The sequence below is a fragment of the Pezoporus flaviventris genome, unplaced genomic scaffold, assembly GCF_033815535.1.
Source record: "Pezoporus flaviventris isolate CSIRO_AGI_PZ_B2104156 unplaced genomic scaffold, CSIRO_AGI_Pfla_v1 ptg000078l, whole genome shotgun sequence".
Taxonomy (NCBI): Eukaryota; Metazoa; Chordata; class Aves; order Psittaciformes; family Psittacidae; genus Pezoporus; species Pezoporus flaviventris.
In genome coordinates this window covers 14,998,502-15,014,788 of record NW_026892626.1, presented here as the reverse complement: position 1 = coordinate 15,014,788, position 16,287 = coordinate 14,998,502, and the positions used below count along the sequence as shown (strand labels likewise).

Below are 16,287 nucleotides of genomic sequence, written 5' to 3'. Positions count from 1 at the left end.
AGTTTCAGTGACCTATTCCTTAAAGCTGCTCAGGCTTCACTGGGTAATTGCTTCATCTCTGGGGTGTCGCTTTAGGCCCAGGGAAATGTGGAATCTTCTTTAGAACAGTTATTGCGCTTTCTGAAAGCTGTTTGTCGTCTACATCATCAAGCAAAACAATAGCAGAAGGAGGAGCAAATAGATACCTAACACCTTGCGTGGCTCTGGAGGGCAGTTTTATAGTCTACTGCATGATACCTTATTTGCTGAAGAAATCAAGGATGGAAGGTAAAAGCTCTAATGAGATTTGGTGCGTTTTGGCTTGAACTTCTAGCATGGTTTTCCTTGCAGGTTGGGAACCATGTGTGGACAACGTGTGGGTTTTTAAATCGAAGTGAAACCACAAAGCCTCCTGCCATCAGGCTTAATTTCTCTGCTTGTGCTTCAAACGGTTCCTCAGTTGCATGCATAAATCAGCTTCCCCTGTGAAAGCAGTAGAAATAACTTGCGCTGGTTTTGATGGAGTCATTGGAGGTCACGATTCTTATTTCACTCCAAAGTCTCGCTGGCTTTCACCCGGTCAGAAACTGCAGAACCTCACCCGTGCAGCTGTCTCATGTATAGATCTTTGGCTGCTCAGAGCAGGAAGCCTTCCTGCAGCTCCACGTTCACTTGAAAGCGAGTTTTGGTAAAGTTACACAGGAAAGCAAGTAGCACATAATATATAGTCCTCACTGGAACTTAGGGCTGTAGCATCTTCTGCCATTGCTGTTGGAGGCAGAAATTCCGGCCTTCCTTAGTATTTGAGCTCTTGATTTAGAGAACTAAAATCCCTACTGAATCCTTTCATTATGGTCCTTATGGGCAAATTTAGCTCTCACCAGTCCATGTGCAAACACATGAAATTAGAGGAACAATAAGGGAGAATTAAAGCAGAGCTGCCTGATGCATTTTGCTCTCTGGAATATGCTCTGCTCCCTCATGATTTTCACGGCGTTCAAGTTGTCAGTTTGGGAAGACCACTCTTGGCTGTTGTAATGGACACTTCTGAGCAGTGTAATTTCTCCCTTGTATTTCTTCTTTTTACTTTAGCATCTCACTTCCTCCATTCTCTTGTCTTTGACGCTGCTGTATCCTTTGATAGTTTTTCCACTGTACTATTGTATTACTTTCCATGTGTTGTTTTTCCCTTTATTCTCTAACAACTACTTTTTCCTTTCTCATTCACTCCATTACTATCATTTTTCCCTTCCCACATTCCTAGATTATCTATTGTAGGTCACTCATGTTTATTATCCCTAGTGCTTCTGCTTTTATTTCTGTTAGTTTCTCTTGTGAGATAAAAGCATACCCTTGTACATATCAACATATATACATACATAGAGTCACCCTTGCAAACTTGCATCCCGATTATACACATGTAACTCTTCTTTCAAGGGGTCTTTCCTCTGATTCTCACCTACTCAGGACCTATGGCTGACTCCACTGAGGCTTCACTTGAGCCCATCTACCCAGTGCAAAGAGTAAAGCCTGAGGAGCAACTGAGCCTTGTTTTGCCCCTGGAGGTTGAATTGGCAGAAGAACCAGCACATGAAGCAAATGATACAGGCTGAAGATCCCTGAGCAAGATGGCAACAGCACTGAAGGATGTTTCTAGCAGTGGTGGTGACTCCTGCGCCTGCAGGACTGGGAGAACAGTAAGGGAAAGATCTGCCTGACTTTGCTCTCACTGGCTTTCTTATGGAGGGATGTCGTTGCATCCTAGCAGGTAAATGTCATCAATGAGACCCATCTGGGTTGGATTTGCATGTGTGGCCTTAAGCCTGGAGTCAAGCATTAAAGCAGCAGAAGATACTGCGGCTTCTTTATGTCAGCAGAGACTCCCTTTGGAAAATACATAGCTTAAAGTATCATTCAACTGTAAAATAATCTAATGTTTGCATAAAGTAAATGTTGTTGACTCCCTTTTTAGCAAAAGCAGCTATTAATAAAATAGATGCTTTCTTGAAAAGCCTTTGAAACCTTGGAAAAACCCAGAACTCCTTTGGCCTGGAATTATTCTTGAACCTCTGTTTTTAGTCCTTTCTATTTGCTTTCCTGCCTGTTTTCTAGCCAGCATGTGCCCTGCGAAGCACGGGCTGCTGCGTTGTGGTTGGAGAGGCACAGCACGGGTAAGGCTGGCATTCAGCGTGTCCCCTTTTGCCTGAGGGAAGCATGCACTAAAAGTCTGGAGAAGTGGAAGCGAAGCAGTGGAGGCAGCCTCCTTGTTATGTCTGAGCCAGCCGTTTGTGCTGCTGCCAGCTCTGCCCGCTGCTCTGCCTGGGGAAGGGCCAAAGGTGCCTCTTGATTTGCTTACGGCGGTACTTCAGAGCTCTGCTGTCACCTGCGTGCAGTCATTTGCAAACAGGCTCTATCACTGGGGAGCAGAAATGTGGGGTTTTTTAAAACCCGAAGCAGATTTATAGTCTGGTTTCCTGTCAGATCTTTGCATTTTCCTTCTCTGCCCCTCCCAGCCTCTGACACACTTTTTCTTACTTTCTGTGCTGCACTTTGCGTGTTCCGACACCGATGCACTGGCTTCCTGCATTCCCAGCTCTCCCTAAACTCTTGGTGCTTTAGGGGCCAAGGGGTGTTTTGCTCCTTGTGTTTCATTTACTTCTCACCAGCTGCAGAGCACAAATGACCTCTCCAAGACTCCTGGGGAGACACTGACTGTTGCATGGAGGCGACGTAGAGAGAGCTTCAGCCCGGGGCAGCCGCAGCAAGAAAACCCAGTCACTCATGAGCACCCAAGGTAAGGAAAGCAGCTGAGAGGTCAGCTCCACCTCACTGCTGGCTGAGACAGCGCTTGACTCCAATCACTACAAGTTCCATTTTCACCTTTTTGTGTTCGTTTTCAAGAGTCTGTTTCTTCTGTGCCTTCCTTGCCTTCAGCAGGTCTCATACTTTGCATGCACCCATACTTGGAGCTCAGGGTTTGATGAGGTCAACAGCCTGTAGCTGGAGGTGCAGACGTGTTCTTAAGGAAGCGTGCACCGAGAGGTCTAGAGAGGCGAGATGAAAGGACTGATCATCAGCACTATCTGCAGGGAATTTCTGGTTCTACCCATTGTGTGTTATGCCCTAGCCTTTTCTTTAAATCTCTTCACTGGGGATTTATGGTTTCTGTTAACTAATAATATAGTTCTTGTTTTTTTTTCTTCTAATTGTTCTTCTCACTCCCTTTGTTCTTCTCTCTACCCTAATGCACCTCTGATTATCTTTTTCAGTCTTTTTATGCCTGTTTTTCATCAAGCATATTTTCTGTGTGACAGATGTTTCCCTTGTTCGTTCCTTTCCTTTCTCTCCACCTTCTCGCTCTTGCCTGTGCAATAGACTGTACATCCTCCCCCATGTTCTTCATCTTTCCTTCCCCTCTGTCAGTTCCTTTTCTGTGTCGTGTTCCTCTTTCCCTTTGCTCCTCTGGCTTCTCAGACGCACTCCTGCTTCCTACTCCATCCGCTTTCTCATGTACGCAGCAGACATTGCTGGCCTTCAGAGTTCATTTTGCACACACCCTGGTGTTGCCTCTCCAGTGGGTTGTCCTTGCACACACATGCTGCTCTCCTGTATGTACATGCACAGGATTTGCACATTTACAGGTTTGGGGGTGCATCCCGAAATACAAGACTTTTTACTTGCATGGCTTCCTTCCATACTTACTCATTCACGACAAATAACCACTACCATCCTGTCTCTCTGTTTCTTTCTGTCTCACACAGGATTTTCTAACACCTATAACACACCGTAGCTTCATCTCCGCTCACACATACAGCTTGCCCTGACTTTGTATATTCTGTCCCTTCTCTATCAACCTACTCCTTCCTAAGTTCTTACCACAACTCCCCACCAGATTTCTCTTATCTATGTTTATCTTGATGTTGCATTCATATTGGGAGGAACTTCTGATGCAGATTGTCTTACTCTCTGCTGTCTTAGCATCCCCACTGAGTACCTGTAGGGGAACTGGGGGAAGTTACTGCAGTCTCTCAGCTCCCCTTTCCTTTGCAGAATATGCAAGGTGCAGCAGAGGAAGAGCTTAATGATGGTACCGAAAGTAGATTTCAAAACAGGCGAGGACAATCCAAAACATCTTTGGGAAACCATAAATGCAGTTCTGGTTGATGCCTTTTTACTAAACTGTAGTAAGTTTTAAATCCTGCTCCACAGCAGAACTTCTGGTGTGACATTGGCATAGTTTTTGCCCTGTTCATTCCCATGGGATTCCAAATCTCAGAGGTAGAGGTTCTCAGCTCTAATGGTGTAGTGGGAGAGTAACTTTACTCCTACGATCTGGAAACAGCTCATTTCTTTTATACCAGATATATTGGTGAGTCACCGAGACCAAGCATGGCTGAACACTGCATCCAAGGACAATGGCTGCTATTATTCCTTGCTTAAGTTTGTAAGCTTTGAACCAGATATGACAAATAAGTACATTCTTTTGTGATGGAGACTCTTAGCTTTGCCTTCCCAAGCAGGACTATTGAGACTGAGGATTTATTTCTGGGGATGTTCTGATAAGAGCTTTTGGGGACTGAATAAGGAGCACTTATTAAACTCAGCTGAATTAATAAGAGAATTATTAGTGGAGAATTCTCTCAGTGATCTGTTCTGCTCTCTCAAATTGTCCATCTCTGTGTGAGTGAAAGGAGCTTAAATTTCATCTTTGCAATTATAAGATATCCTTCCTGGTTCAGAGCTAGCAAACGGTGGCCTTTGAGCTGTGAGCATTGTCTTGTGAATACAGAAGCAAGTACCTTAAAATATCTTTGTCTTTTGGATCTTGGGATGAGTCCATTGAACCATAAAATGAGACATATTCATTTTACACATACAGGTCTAATATGACTCTTTCCTTCTCTGTTACAACTCATCTTGTGATGTGAAAACTACTTGCGCTTTTAGTCATTCTGCAAAACTTGAATGATGATTTTATGCCTTTGTTTGTCAGTATTCTATGCCCCTATTATTGGTCCTTTTTGTAAGGCCTTGATGTCTCCTAGAAATCAGTTGACAGAGACAACATCTCTTCGTTCACAGCATCTCTTCGTTCACAACATCTCTTCTTTCTCTCTCTCTCTCTTTCTCTTCTTTTCCTTTTTCATCCTGACAGTTTGTGTATGTTCAGTTAGAAAAGGGCAATGTCAAAGTTGTGTTGTGATAGTTGCAAGGGGACCTGGAGCTAGCAACGCTTTTGTGTGTGTGTGTGTAGCTAGTTTGTTGAGTTTGGCGGAGGACAAGTTTCAGCTAGAAAGGGTCTGGAACCTTTCCATCTAATTGCCAACCCCAGAACGTAAATTCAGAACCACGTTTGACCCCTTGGTCTTACGCAAATGGTCACTTCCAATTAGCTTCAAGGGGAAAATAAACCTTCAACATAGGTGGAAAGGGAACCATCTGACTGCACATATCTGTTAAAGGCAATTTGAACCTTCTGTAGAAGGATGCGTCCCACATAACTGGGATTTGCTGAAGAAACCTGAATGTGATATGCCAAATGACCTTGCTTTATATACAGTTACTTGGTGAAATTTTTCATCATCCATACAGAATGGTTGCACACAGAGGATGAAATCTATAGAGATCCTCATTTCTCCTAGCATTATGCCTATGTTACTGAGAGAGAACAAGATATCCACTTTTTAGCATGTCTCAACTCTTCGATATTGAAATGCAGGTTTCATGAAATACGAATGGTTTAGTTAGATGGGATCATTAAGGTTGTGTCACCAACGTGGTATCTGACCTGTGGCAGTTTTCTTTGTAGATTGCCTCCATAGCAATCTAAACTTCAAAGCAACAAGGAATAGGGGACCAGGCCTCATGACTTTCAAACCGGAAGGTAAACCCATAAATCTCACGAAGTTGGTGAGGTTTAGCTGGGGTTTACCACTGGTAACAGCAGCATGTCTGTAGGAATTGCAGTCTCAGAACTCTGACCACTTGGCTGAGAACACCTGATCTGCAGTGAATCTGCAGTTCCTTCCTCAGAACAAATTATGGGGTTTTCTCAGATGTGCACATAAGAAGGTTCTCCATCGCTTCCCTTCCTCCCAAACTCTCTCTTAAGCGCTGCCTTCACCCTGTAGTCTGGGTCAGTTATTTAATGGCAATGAACATTTTCAGTAAGGTAACCTTTCTGCTTGTGATTTGTTCAAGGACTCTGGAATTATAATGGTTGCTGTCAAATGTAATTGGTCTCTGTGGCACACAGCCAATGAGTGATAAAAGCTTCTTTCTCTCTACTTCTTTCTTCTGTATTCTCTCCCTGTATTACCCTCTCACTTTTGCTCCTCAGGCAAAAGGAGACTATGATGCCAGTCTGTTTGATGTGCAGTTTGACTAAACAGCAGATCTGCCATATGCCCGGTCATGGTGTGTCCCAGCCGTGGGCATTGCTCCTTGGATGGAGGTTTTCACATTGACTTTAGCTTAGCATAAAGGTCTTTCCTGAACTTTGATTTTTGAACACTCTTCTTCCTTCATAAATCTTCTCCCAAATATTTGGCCTTTAGGGATGGTGACACCTTGTGAGTACCATGGGCTCATATGCTCAGTGATCTGCAAGGGGTGTACTTAACATTTTACCAGTGAGTAAGGCCTTTGTACTTTTTTATATGAACGGCAAACACAAAGGGTTTTTTTTCCCACAGCTCATAAAAGTATATTACTAATAGCACCAAAACTTGGCAACGTGTTGTACATTGTCTGCTATTGCTGCTGAACATATAGTAAAGGGAATAGTCTTGTTATGTTAGTCCTGCAAACGCTATTTTATCGGCAGTGCTGGATGGGGCAGTTCTTTCTAATGCTGTCTCACCTCTAGGAGTCTCTTTAACAACTCAGAAGGAAAGAGAAATTTGTCAGATCTCCCTGGAAATCCAGCAGAAATGTCAAGTGAAATGCTATAACATTCTGGTTGTGTCAAAAGGATAAATGTATAGACAGCCGTGTATGTGATATTATTCGTAGTAATCGTTGCCTCACTGAATTTGTCTGTGTAAAGCAACACTGGGTAGTGTTAGCAGATGTGTTTGTTCTGGTCCCCGAGGCCAGTTTGGCCTTACCCAAAGATACTTGTTATACGTCTGGGTCTGGTAGTCAGCCCTGGGGCTTTTGTAGTTCAGGGGAGAAATACAGCTTCAGTGTAAGCAATGAGAGGATTCCCACCGGCCTCCTGAGCGCCGGTTGTTTGCTGGCAAATCTTCCTCAGGTTGCAATTGAGGCACTGAAGGGTAAATTTAACGTGAGGTCGCTGTTTAAAATGGGATCAGGATTTGTTCCCATTTGGATGCAGAAAAAGCCATATGCGAGCAGTACATGTGTGGTTATCGTTAGCACTTAATGGATTGTTTCCACCTCAGTTTTTTACAGCTCTGTATGTGTATAAACATTTCTAATCTAGCTGTGCCCATACTTGCAATCAGTATGAGTGTGCTTAATAGGTTGTTACACATGTTTGCTATATTTAAGCACAAAAGTTGAGTTCCTCCAGGGTTTGAAACGCAAATAAAGAAACGTTTCAGATGCTTCTCTCTGTGAATTCTGAGCAAACTGGGAAGACACCCAAAGGTTGCTTCAGCTCTTTTCCTAAAGGTTGCACCAAATGCATTTCGTTTCCAAATGGCAGTGCGCTGATGATCACATTTATAAGATCATTTGAAGGCTTTTAATATCTCAGTTAAAATACCAGTGACCTCCACCATTCACTGACCAAACTGGTCTGTCACATGAAGTCTGTGTTTAACAGAATGCTTCCTCCCTGGCTGCAGTTTTGCATGGATCCCTTCCAGAGTCTATTGGTGCATCCCAGTCTTTTCCAGGAACAAGTCACAGTGTCCATCCAGCAGCTGCTGCCTCCATCTCTATCCCTTGGCTTTTTTCTGAATCATAGAACCATTTAGGTTGGAAAAGACCCTTAATATCATCGAGTCCAACTGTTCACCTACCTCTGCCAAGAACAACACTAACCCGTGTCCCAGAGCGCTGCATCAAGGTAGTTGCCATTCCATATGTTTTTCATACCTTATAATGATGTAGTTAGATCACCAAACTCATTTCACTGATGACTTGCACTGACTGAAAATACGTAATTCCATAAACATTTTCCACCTTTTTTACCATTGCAGAGCTGATTTTCCCCTGTTAAAAAACAAGCTTAAGATAAGATTCTTCACTGCTAGTCTTCCTTCACAGTTCTTGCCAAAACAAGTCAGAATAAGTCTCAGTGTTTAATGGTTTGAGATTTTGGGTGTGTTTGAGCATATTCCAGTATTTCCAGTTACATATTTTTCAGGCAGACCAAAACTTACATGTTTTATTGTACAAGGTTTAATTTCATTCTCTTTTATTCTCTCAGTTTTGCAATTTATGACATGAAAGATACCAATGTGGTGTGAAACAAAAGATATATAAACTTTATCTTAGGGCAGAAAGAAGTATGTTTTTCTTCTGCTTCAGGTGTTACAAAAAGGTGAAGAAGTATTACATTTCCTGCAAGGCTGGAATCACTGAATCATTTGGGGTTCTTTGAATCTACAAGTCTGTGATCTGAAGGAAAAGTGATACTTAAGCATTTTCCTATGGGATGTTACACTACGGACTGGTGTCTTTGTGACTTGCCCGTATCCATAGTGAGAGCAGTACCCAGGCCGTTTTGCTGCAGTAAATGCTCTTGACAGCAGCGCTGTCACTGAATCGCTGAGCAACCAGGGTTGCACACTTGGGAGAGCAGTGACTGGCTCAAAATTTACTTCAGATGGCATGTGAGAATGTGGTGTCAGGAAGGACTGAGCTTTTTCATCTGCAAAGAACAACTGGGAGATACTAGACCTAAGATAGGAGGCACCAGAATTTGAATGCCTCTTTGAAGGCTGTCAATTGAAGGACTTGAAGTCTGTGAATTGAAGGACAGGCTCTTGGTACATCATAGAACTTTCTGCAATGCAGAAAAATGCAAACTCATTGCAATTGCATCATTATGACATGATCACAGTGCATAAATCCAGAGCTATTTGAGCAGGACATGTTGGATGCAAACCTATTAAGCAGCTAATGCCATCAGCACAGACCTAAGTCTCTGCATGAAGGGACTGGAGCAATGAAGATAAATTGAACATTCAACTACTTTGAGGAAAGAACATGAGAAAAGGCAGAGGGGGGGTTGTTACTGTATTCTGGTCCTCACAGGACATCCCAGGCCCTCTCTGCTGACCCATTTGTCTGACCTGCCTCACTTGTCTTATCCAATATCTTCTTTCTTCTTCCTCTCTGATTCTGATTACCATTCCGTGTGTGGTAGTTTCATCAGGCAAGTGAAGATAGCTGACAAACTCCTCTGTATACAGCATACGTTAGAACTGAAGGTATCCATCACCTCTGCTTGGTGACCGATCCTAAGGGAAATGAAGCAATTCATCAAGCACAGCAAATGGAAGAAAGAAAAGATCAGAGGGAAGGCAGAGATGGGTCATTTTGCTTTGGCAAGGTTTCTAGACCTCACTGACAATGTCATATTTTCACCGGGAACATTCTTCCACTTCTTTTCTCTTGTGGAGAATGCTTAACACATACAGCTGGCTGTAGTAGCACAGGTTGTTTAGGTTGTTGTGCTGTGTTTTGGCCACGGTGGTCCAAAATTGACCCTCTGGTCCTGCATATAGAGCTGCTATAAAGAGTCGGATCAGAGCAACAGACTCTGTGGGCTGTGATGCCACATCTTGGCATTCTGCATTACGTTCTACGTATCTAGAAGTGGGTTACTTACACCTTCCTCCATCCCTCATGTGGATACGTATTATTTACCCACTCTGCTGATCCTTAAAGCTGGTATGAAGCTGGTATGGTAGATTGGGTATAACGAAGAAGTTCTTTACTGTGAGGGTGGTGAGGCACTGCAGTGGATTGCCCAAGAAAGCTGTGAATGCTCCATCTCTGGTGGTGTTCAAGGCCAGGTTGGACAGAGCTTTAGGTGACATGGTTTAGTGTGAGGTGTCCCTGCCCATGTCAGGGGATTGAAACTGGATGATGTTAAGGTCCTTTCCAACCCGAACTATTCTATGATTCTATGAAGATACTGCTGTACTCATTGGCAGCTGCCCTGAAAATGGAACAGAACTTTTAAAGCATTGTGAGATTGTCAAGAGAAAATTGGTGTGACAGCATCCAAGAAAGGTTCACTGTCCCCAGATTGCTCCTGCCTTAGTACATAGAGCTTTGCTTGATCTAACTTCTGTTTGCCATTACTGGTAAGGAAGAGCTGGTTTTGTCACGTTGCAAAGCAGTAAGCTTTTTTAATGCTGTGACCACGTTCTTGAATGTTTCCAGCTCTCAAGTCCCACCAGGGAGTGTACAAGAATTAAGATGTTGCTCACCTGTGAGTAACCAGGACCAGCGAAATAAAGCCCTTTTTACCCTAGAGAGTGTTGTCATTGAGAGCAGCCAAGGGGCAAGCCCACACGCAGAGCTACCCCAGGAGCTTCTCTAGCAATCCAGGAGTTACTAACAATTACTTGCTCTCAGGACAGGTCCTGTGAACGCTTCCTCCCACGCTGACTTGCTCTGAACAATTTCAGTGTAAGTACAAGAAGCAAGTTTGGGTTTGTGGTTACTGCAGCTCACCAGCCCTTCCAGAGCTCTCCCACGGTACTTGCCCACTTGTCACCGAGTCCTCTCTTCTGTGATGCTCTGTGTTTTATCTTCCCTCACCGAGGCACCTCGAGGAGCAGCAGTAGAAGAATGCCTGTCTCTGCCTTCACCTCGGGTAGCCGTCTGCATTGCTGTGCAGGGAGATGTGCTCATGTAACCCTTTCAAGCATGCATGGGTGGGCAAGGACAGGTCGAGAGCTCTTGTACTCTCAGGATCTCTTTAGGGGTGATAGGAGTAGCTCACAGGAGACACAATCTCACCTGGTAATGCCAACATCAGTGCTGATGTCAGCCTAGGCCATACCTCGTAGGAATGCTGGTAATGAAAAGGCTGGGAATATTTCTTATTTTAAAGAGGCTTTTAAAATTCTTCATATGCTTCCTTTAAAATAATTCCTTTTATCTCTCTGATGTTTGCAGTACCCTGGAGAATAATACAAGGCCTTTTCTCAGGTGATGAGTGTATTGCTTTTATAGGATTTGAAACACTTACTGACCCAGGTAGCTTGTGACAAAATAGGGTTTTGAATTGAGATCCGACTTTTCTCTGTCTTGCTTCTGTTTCTCATCCAGAGTGAACCTTATCTGTCGTTATTTTGTACTTCACATGCATCATGCTAGAGTAATTACAGCCATAGAAGATAGAAGGGCATTGCCATCAAGGAAGGGAACCTGTAAACACAGCACGTGATTCTTAAAAGACATGAAACCTGAGTGGAGGGAAGCAGGAGTTCAACCACCTCCTGCATAACAGTTGTTGTATGCTTGACATTCCATCCCTGTGCCTAATTCCTCAGTCTCATCCTTCATGGTGACTTCATTAGCAGTGAGATGCTAATTAAATTTCATGTTTATGACAGAAAATAAAACCATTGGACCTGTTTTAAATAGGTTTGTATGAGTTCAGGCTCCGTTAGCTGAGTCAGCAGTGTAGATCCTGCAACGCTGAACTTACCGGCTTTGGGGCGAGAAGGTAAATAGAGCAAACAATGATGGAAGGAGAATCTAATCTAAAGCCTCATATGGTTTTGACCCTGTATTACATTTTGAGCATAAGAAAAACAGTTTTGTGTCTCATAGAAAGAAATTTTATCAGTTATGTAGAAAGAACCTTTCTTTTGTTATTTCTCAGAGGTTTCAAAGCTTAAAATCTCATTTAAGTCTTAAAATCTCAATTGGAATTGGAGACAATATGCTGAAAAGAGATTGCTGCATCAGCAGTGTTTACCGTGACCTGTTAGCTGGCAGAATATTCATTTCATGGATTCAGAAGGGTTGGAATTAATACAGGTAAGCACTGGCACACAGCATCTGCACTCTTCCCTGTGGGATATGTGCTGCTGGAGATGTTGTGTAATACTGGAGAATCAGAACCACTTAAATACCGCTGCCAGCCAGATTTATAGGTGCTATATAGAGCAGTTTCCTATTCATGTAAAAATTAGCACCTCACAAAGCTTTAAAGGCCCATTTTTCAAATCCTTACCATTTGAAGAATGCTGCAGTTGCAAAAAGCTTTTTGAAAGAGCTCAGCTCCAAGTTAAGTGTGTAAGAAAGACCTGATTTTTCAAAGTGCTTAGCACTCAGCAGCTCTGTTATTCCTAACAGTGTCTTATCCCACACTGCAGCAAGTCTTGCAACAAGACAGCCCTTTCTTTTGATGCCTAAATGCTACCTGCACCCTTTCAAAATCTGACCCTGATTACAAGTGGTGCCCGTGAGTAAGAATGAGGAACAGGGGAAATTGATCCTCACCTGTGGGAGCCATAGAATTATAGAATAGTTAGGGTTGGAAAGGACCTTAAGATCATCTAGTTCCAACCCCCCTGCCATGGGCAGGGACACCTCACACTAAACCATGGCACCCAAGGCCTTGTCCAACCTGGTCTTGAACACTGCCAGGGATGGAGCATTCACAACATCCCTGGGCAACCCATTCCAGTGCCTCACCACCCTCACAGTAAAGAATTTCTTCCTTATATCCAATCTAAACTTCCCCTGTTTAAGTTTCAACCCATTACCCCATGTCCTATCACTACAGTCCCTAAGGAAGAGTCCCTCCCCAGCATCCCTGTAGGCCCCCTTCAGATACTGGAAGGCTGCTATGAGGTCTCCACGCAGCCTTCTCTTCTCCAGGCTGAACAGCCCCAACTTTCTCAGCCTATCTTCATACAGGAGGTGCTCCAGTCCCTGATCATCCTCGTGGCCCTTCTCTGGACTTGTTCCAACAGTTCCATGTCCTTTTTATGCTGAGGACACCAGAACTGCACACAGTGCTCCAGGTGAGGTCTCACAAGAGCAGAGTAGAGGGGCAGGATCACCTCCTTCGACCTGCTGGTCACCCTCCTAATTGATGCTCCTTTTGATACAGCCCAGGATGCTAGCCATTTACTAGTGCTTTTATTGCCTGTACCCTCCCTTTGTGCACAAATACAACACCGCATCAAAACAAAGGCTTTTCACGTTCCACAAATGCTTTCATTGTTACCTTGTGATACTATGAGGTAATGGGGATAGCACATATGGAATTGTTATGCTTCAAGGCATAAGTTAGGAGAATACAACTAAGCTTGCACAGACTTGTAGTTGATTACAACCCTTTGTAAATTCCCCTAAAGATCAGGATTTTCGTGTCTATAATCCTGCAAATCTTGCTTTTGTGATATTGTTTGTAGAGGTTGTTTTGACAGCAGCTGCCCGTGCTTCAAGATTGGGATGCTCACAGATGGAGCGTTGCAGTCTCGATGCTAATTCTGGCATCGCTTTGGAGTTGCTGTTCTCCCAACTATTTATTTCCACAGACAGCAGAGAATTCGGTGAAAGTCTCCTTGTGTTGATTCATTCTCTAGGACGTAGTCAGGGGAAGATGGATAGCCAGATTTCTTGCCATGTTAGTACTGTGCTGCTTTGGTCTTTTCATCACCATGAGCTGAACTGACCCGAGTTTCCTGATGAGACCAGAGTTTATAGTCTCTTCCAATGGTCAGTTAATTCTTCTGGGATAACTTTTCCACATGAAACCTTTACAGCTTTTATTCTCTCTCATCAGAGCCAATGGATTTAGTTATGGAGAAAGCAATGGAAGATGCTTAATTCCTCCTTGCAGTGCTTTGAAGGGAGGAAATATAGACTTGCCAAGTATTTGGTATCTCGTCCCCAAGATGGCAAGACAAGGTCATAGAGAAGTTGCCACTCATAAGTACCAGTCCCATTAAGTGAAGAATCAGACCTTTTTTTGTTTAAATTGCTCTAGTAGCAACTTAAAGGAGCCCTCAAGAAGGATGGAAAGGGAACTGTCTCTGTTTTCCGGAGATTGCTTTACTGCTCTCAGTTGCAGGCATTACAGTGAGGTTTCTTTGGTGACATAGAATTGGTCAACAACAATTGTTAATGAAATCCACCTCTATTATCTGCACTACAGGGTGACCTATTTGAGGTGCTCCTCAGCTCTTCCCTGCACCATCCAGAGCATGCAGCTCCCTGTGGTTTTGAGGACACTTCCTCTAAGACTTTCCTCTGCAGTGGTGTCGTATTTGAAAGTTACCCACAACTTCTGTTCAGAAGAAAAGGGAAGTAAGGCAGCCCCCAGCACCTTTCTATGTACTATAAACAGCAAGTTTGAGAGAGAGGATGGTGGGTGTATGTTTCCGGAGCTACGTGACACAGTCTTGTGACACTGGTACAAGAAGAGAGAGGACACAGAGCAGGAAGAAGAGGAGGTGACCAGAAACCATAAGTGGGAAAAATGATTCATAAAACGAGTACAGCCATTTCCATGTGAAAGGAGAATTCTAATTTCCAGCAATAAAATAGCGAGCTCCTTTTGATTCCTGGTGAGGTTTTGTCCTTCTTAGAGCAGGCTGCTTGTGGTCTATCATAGACTTTCTCTTGTCAAATGGCATCCTCTGCATGTTTTGTGCTCTGAGACATGCATGCAGCTTTAAGCAAGCTTACAAGGACAGAGGATTTTGTCAATGAGCAGAACATCAAGGACTATGGCAGTCTGCAACTAGGAGTGAAGCTTACTTCTTCCAGTGACTTTGAGGCGGAAGGACTACAGGTATTGGCTATGTAAGGCGTGCGTGTCGTTCTTCAAACCACAGTCAAGCTAGTATGTGCAAGACAGGAGTCTGTTCTATAAAATTAGAGTCTCTTTTAAAGTAATAGTTACAAAGAGGTCACAAAGTGAATAAGGTATAGATATCTGTTCTATCTATGTGAAGCTGTGCATTTAAAATGAACAAAATGTATATGTGAATCATAGCAATCATCACCCTTGGGAAACTGGACAGTATTTGATCCAACAGAATATACTGTTAGCAATTAAGAGCTAAACGTGAATGGGTAAGTCTTCACAGAGCTAGGTGGGGAGCTATTATACCTTTCCATAGTGCATTTAAGATATTTAACTGAATCATTAAATCGCCACAGTGAATTACAGTGCGATTATCTGACAGTATTCAAGCCTGGAGTGTAACCTTTTCAGTTCTAAGAATGCCCTACACATTTACTGTCAGTTATGCCGAATTTGGAGATTGTTAAACTAGAGCGGAGTCCTCCCATCTTTTCACTGTTTTGGGGGATGAGAGGATCACCTACATAGAATCGTTATCTGCCTACATGGAAGGTGTTCTTCTCTCTCTGCATTTTGTTATTTCTTTAAACTCATGTAACGTAAGTTTGTAGGAAGTAGAAAGTGTCAGGTTTTCAAATAGACTAAGTAGCAGTTTTGTATGGCAGAGCTATACTTCTTCCTCTTTTCCTGTTTTATGTGACTTGTATTAACAGAAGTGTTAAAAACACCAATGAGAGTCAGGCTTTCTGTGCAAAGGTTATGTGAGTTTCATATGTAGGTGTCAGCTAATGAATCTTTGTCCTCACCAGGTTCTTATATAGCTCAGTCTATGCAAATCCCTTATGAACACTGGTTCTCTGTGCTAAAGAATGCGGTGGGATTTGTAATGTGAGCACACATTTAGTGGGACCTAGCCTGCGGTCATCAAATCCATTTGCATGTTTAAGTAACTTGAATTTTCAATTCAGGACTCCTCATAATCACACAGAACTATGCACTTGCCCCCAGCTGTGCCTTCTCCTCCTCGGCTAGTGAGAATCTCCATCAGTTGTAAAAAGAGAGGGAGTCAGTCTCAAGGGGAAGTTAACCTGGGACCTAGTAATGGCTTTTGAAGCATTTGTTGGGCCAGCATTCGCACGAGCCCCCAGCAGCCTGAGGATGACAGCTTCTGTCTTAGATCTTGGCTTTTAACACACATTAGTTGAAAGGAAATGCTCGTGTCGGTAGTTAATGCTGCACTCAAGAAAAAGAGGCTGGCTATATAAACATATTTGTACTGTGTTAGCACAGTGATTTCTGTTGTCCTCACCGTCATCACGCGCAACAGGATGGAGGATGTGTAGATTAACGCATTTATTATATGTCAGGCTTTCAGCTCTCCACTGCTGCTTCACAAATCCTTTAAAACAGATGCATTAAACTCCTGTGGTAAATTATTCATTTAACTTATCGTGCCATTAGCTTGATTTGCAGGCTGAGAGCTAACACTGATTTCTAATGTGTCAGGATCCATGGAGGGGCCTTCCCTGTTTATCCCTTCATTT

The 16,287-nt window shown here is 43.2% G+C and overlaps 1 protein-coding gene across 3 annotated transcripts in view; it reads left to right on the top strand.

The window, feature by feature from the left end:
* CARD11 (caspase recruitment domain family member 11) overlaps positions 1 to 16,287 on the top strand; it is a 61,865-nt gene that overhangs the window by 13,333 nt on the left and 32,245 nt on the right. The window contains exon 1 of one of the 3 annotated variants that reach the window (XM_061474191.1): positions 2,439 to 2,773. The exons of 1 other annotated variant lie outside the window; for it this stretch is intronic. In XM_061474191.1, coding sequence (XP_061330175.1) covers positions 2,761 to 2,773 — 13 coding nt within the window. In that variant the 5' untranslated portion in view covers positions 2,439 to 2,760. Of the gene's footprint in view, positions 1 to 2,438; positions 2,774 to 10,504; positions 10,784 to 16,287 lie in introns of those variants that run through there. One more of the 3 variants, XM_061474189.1, reaches the window with a different exon arrangement.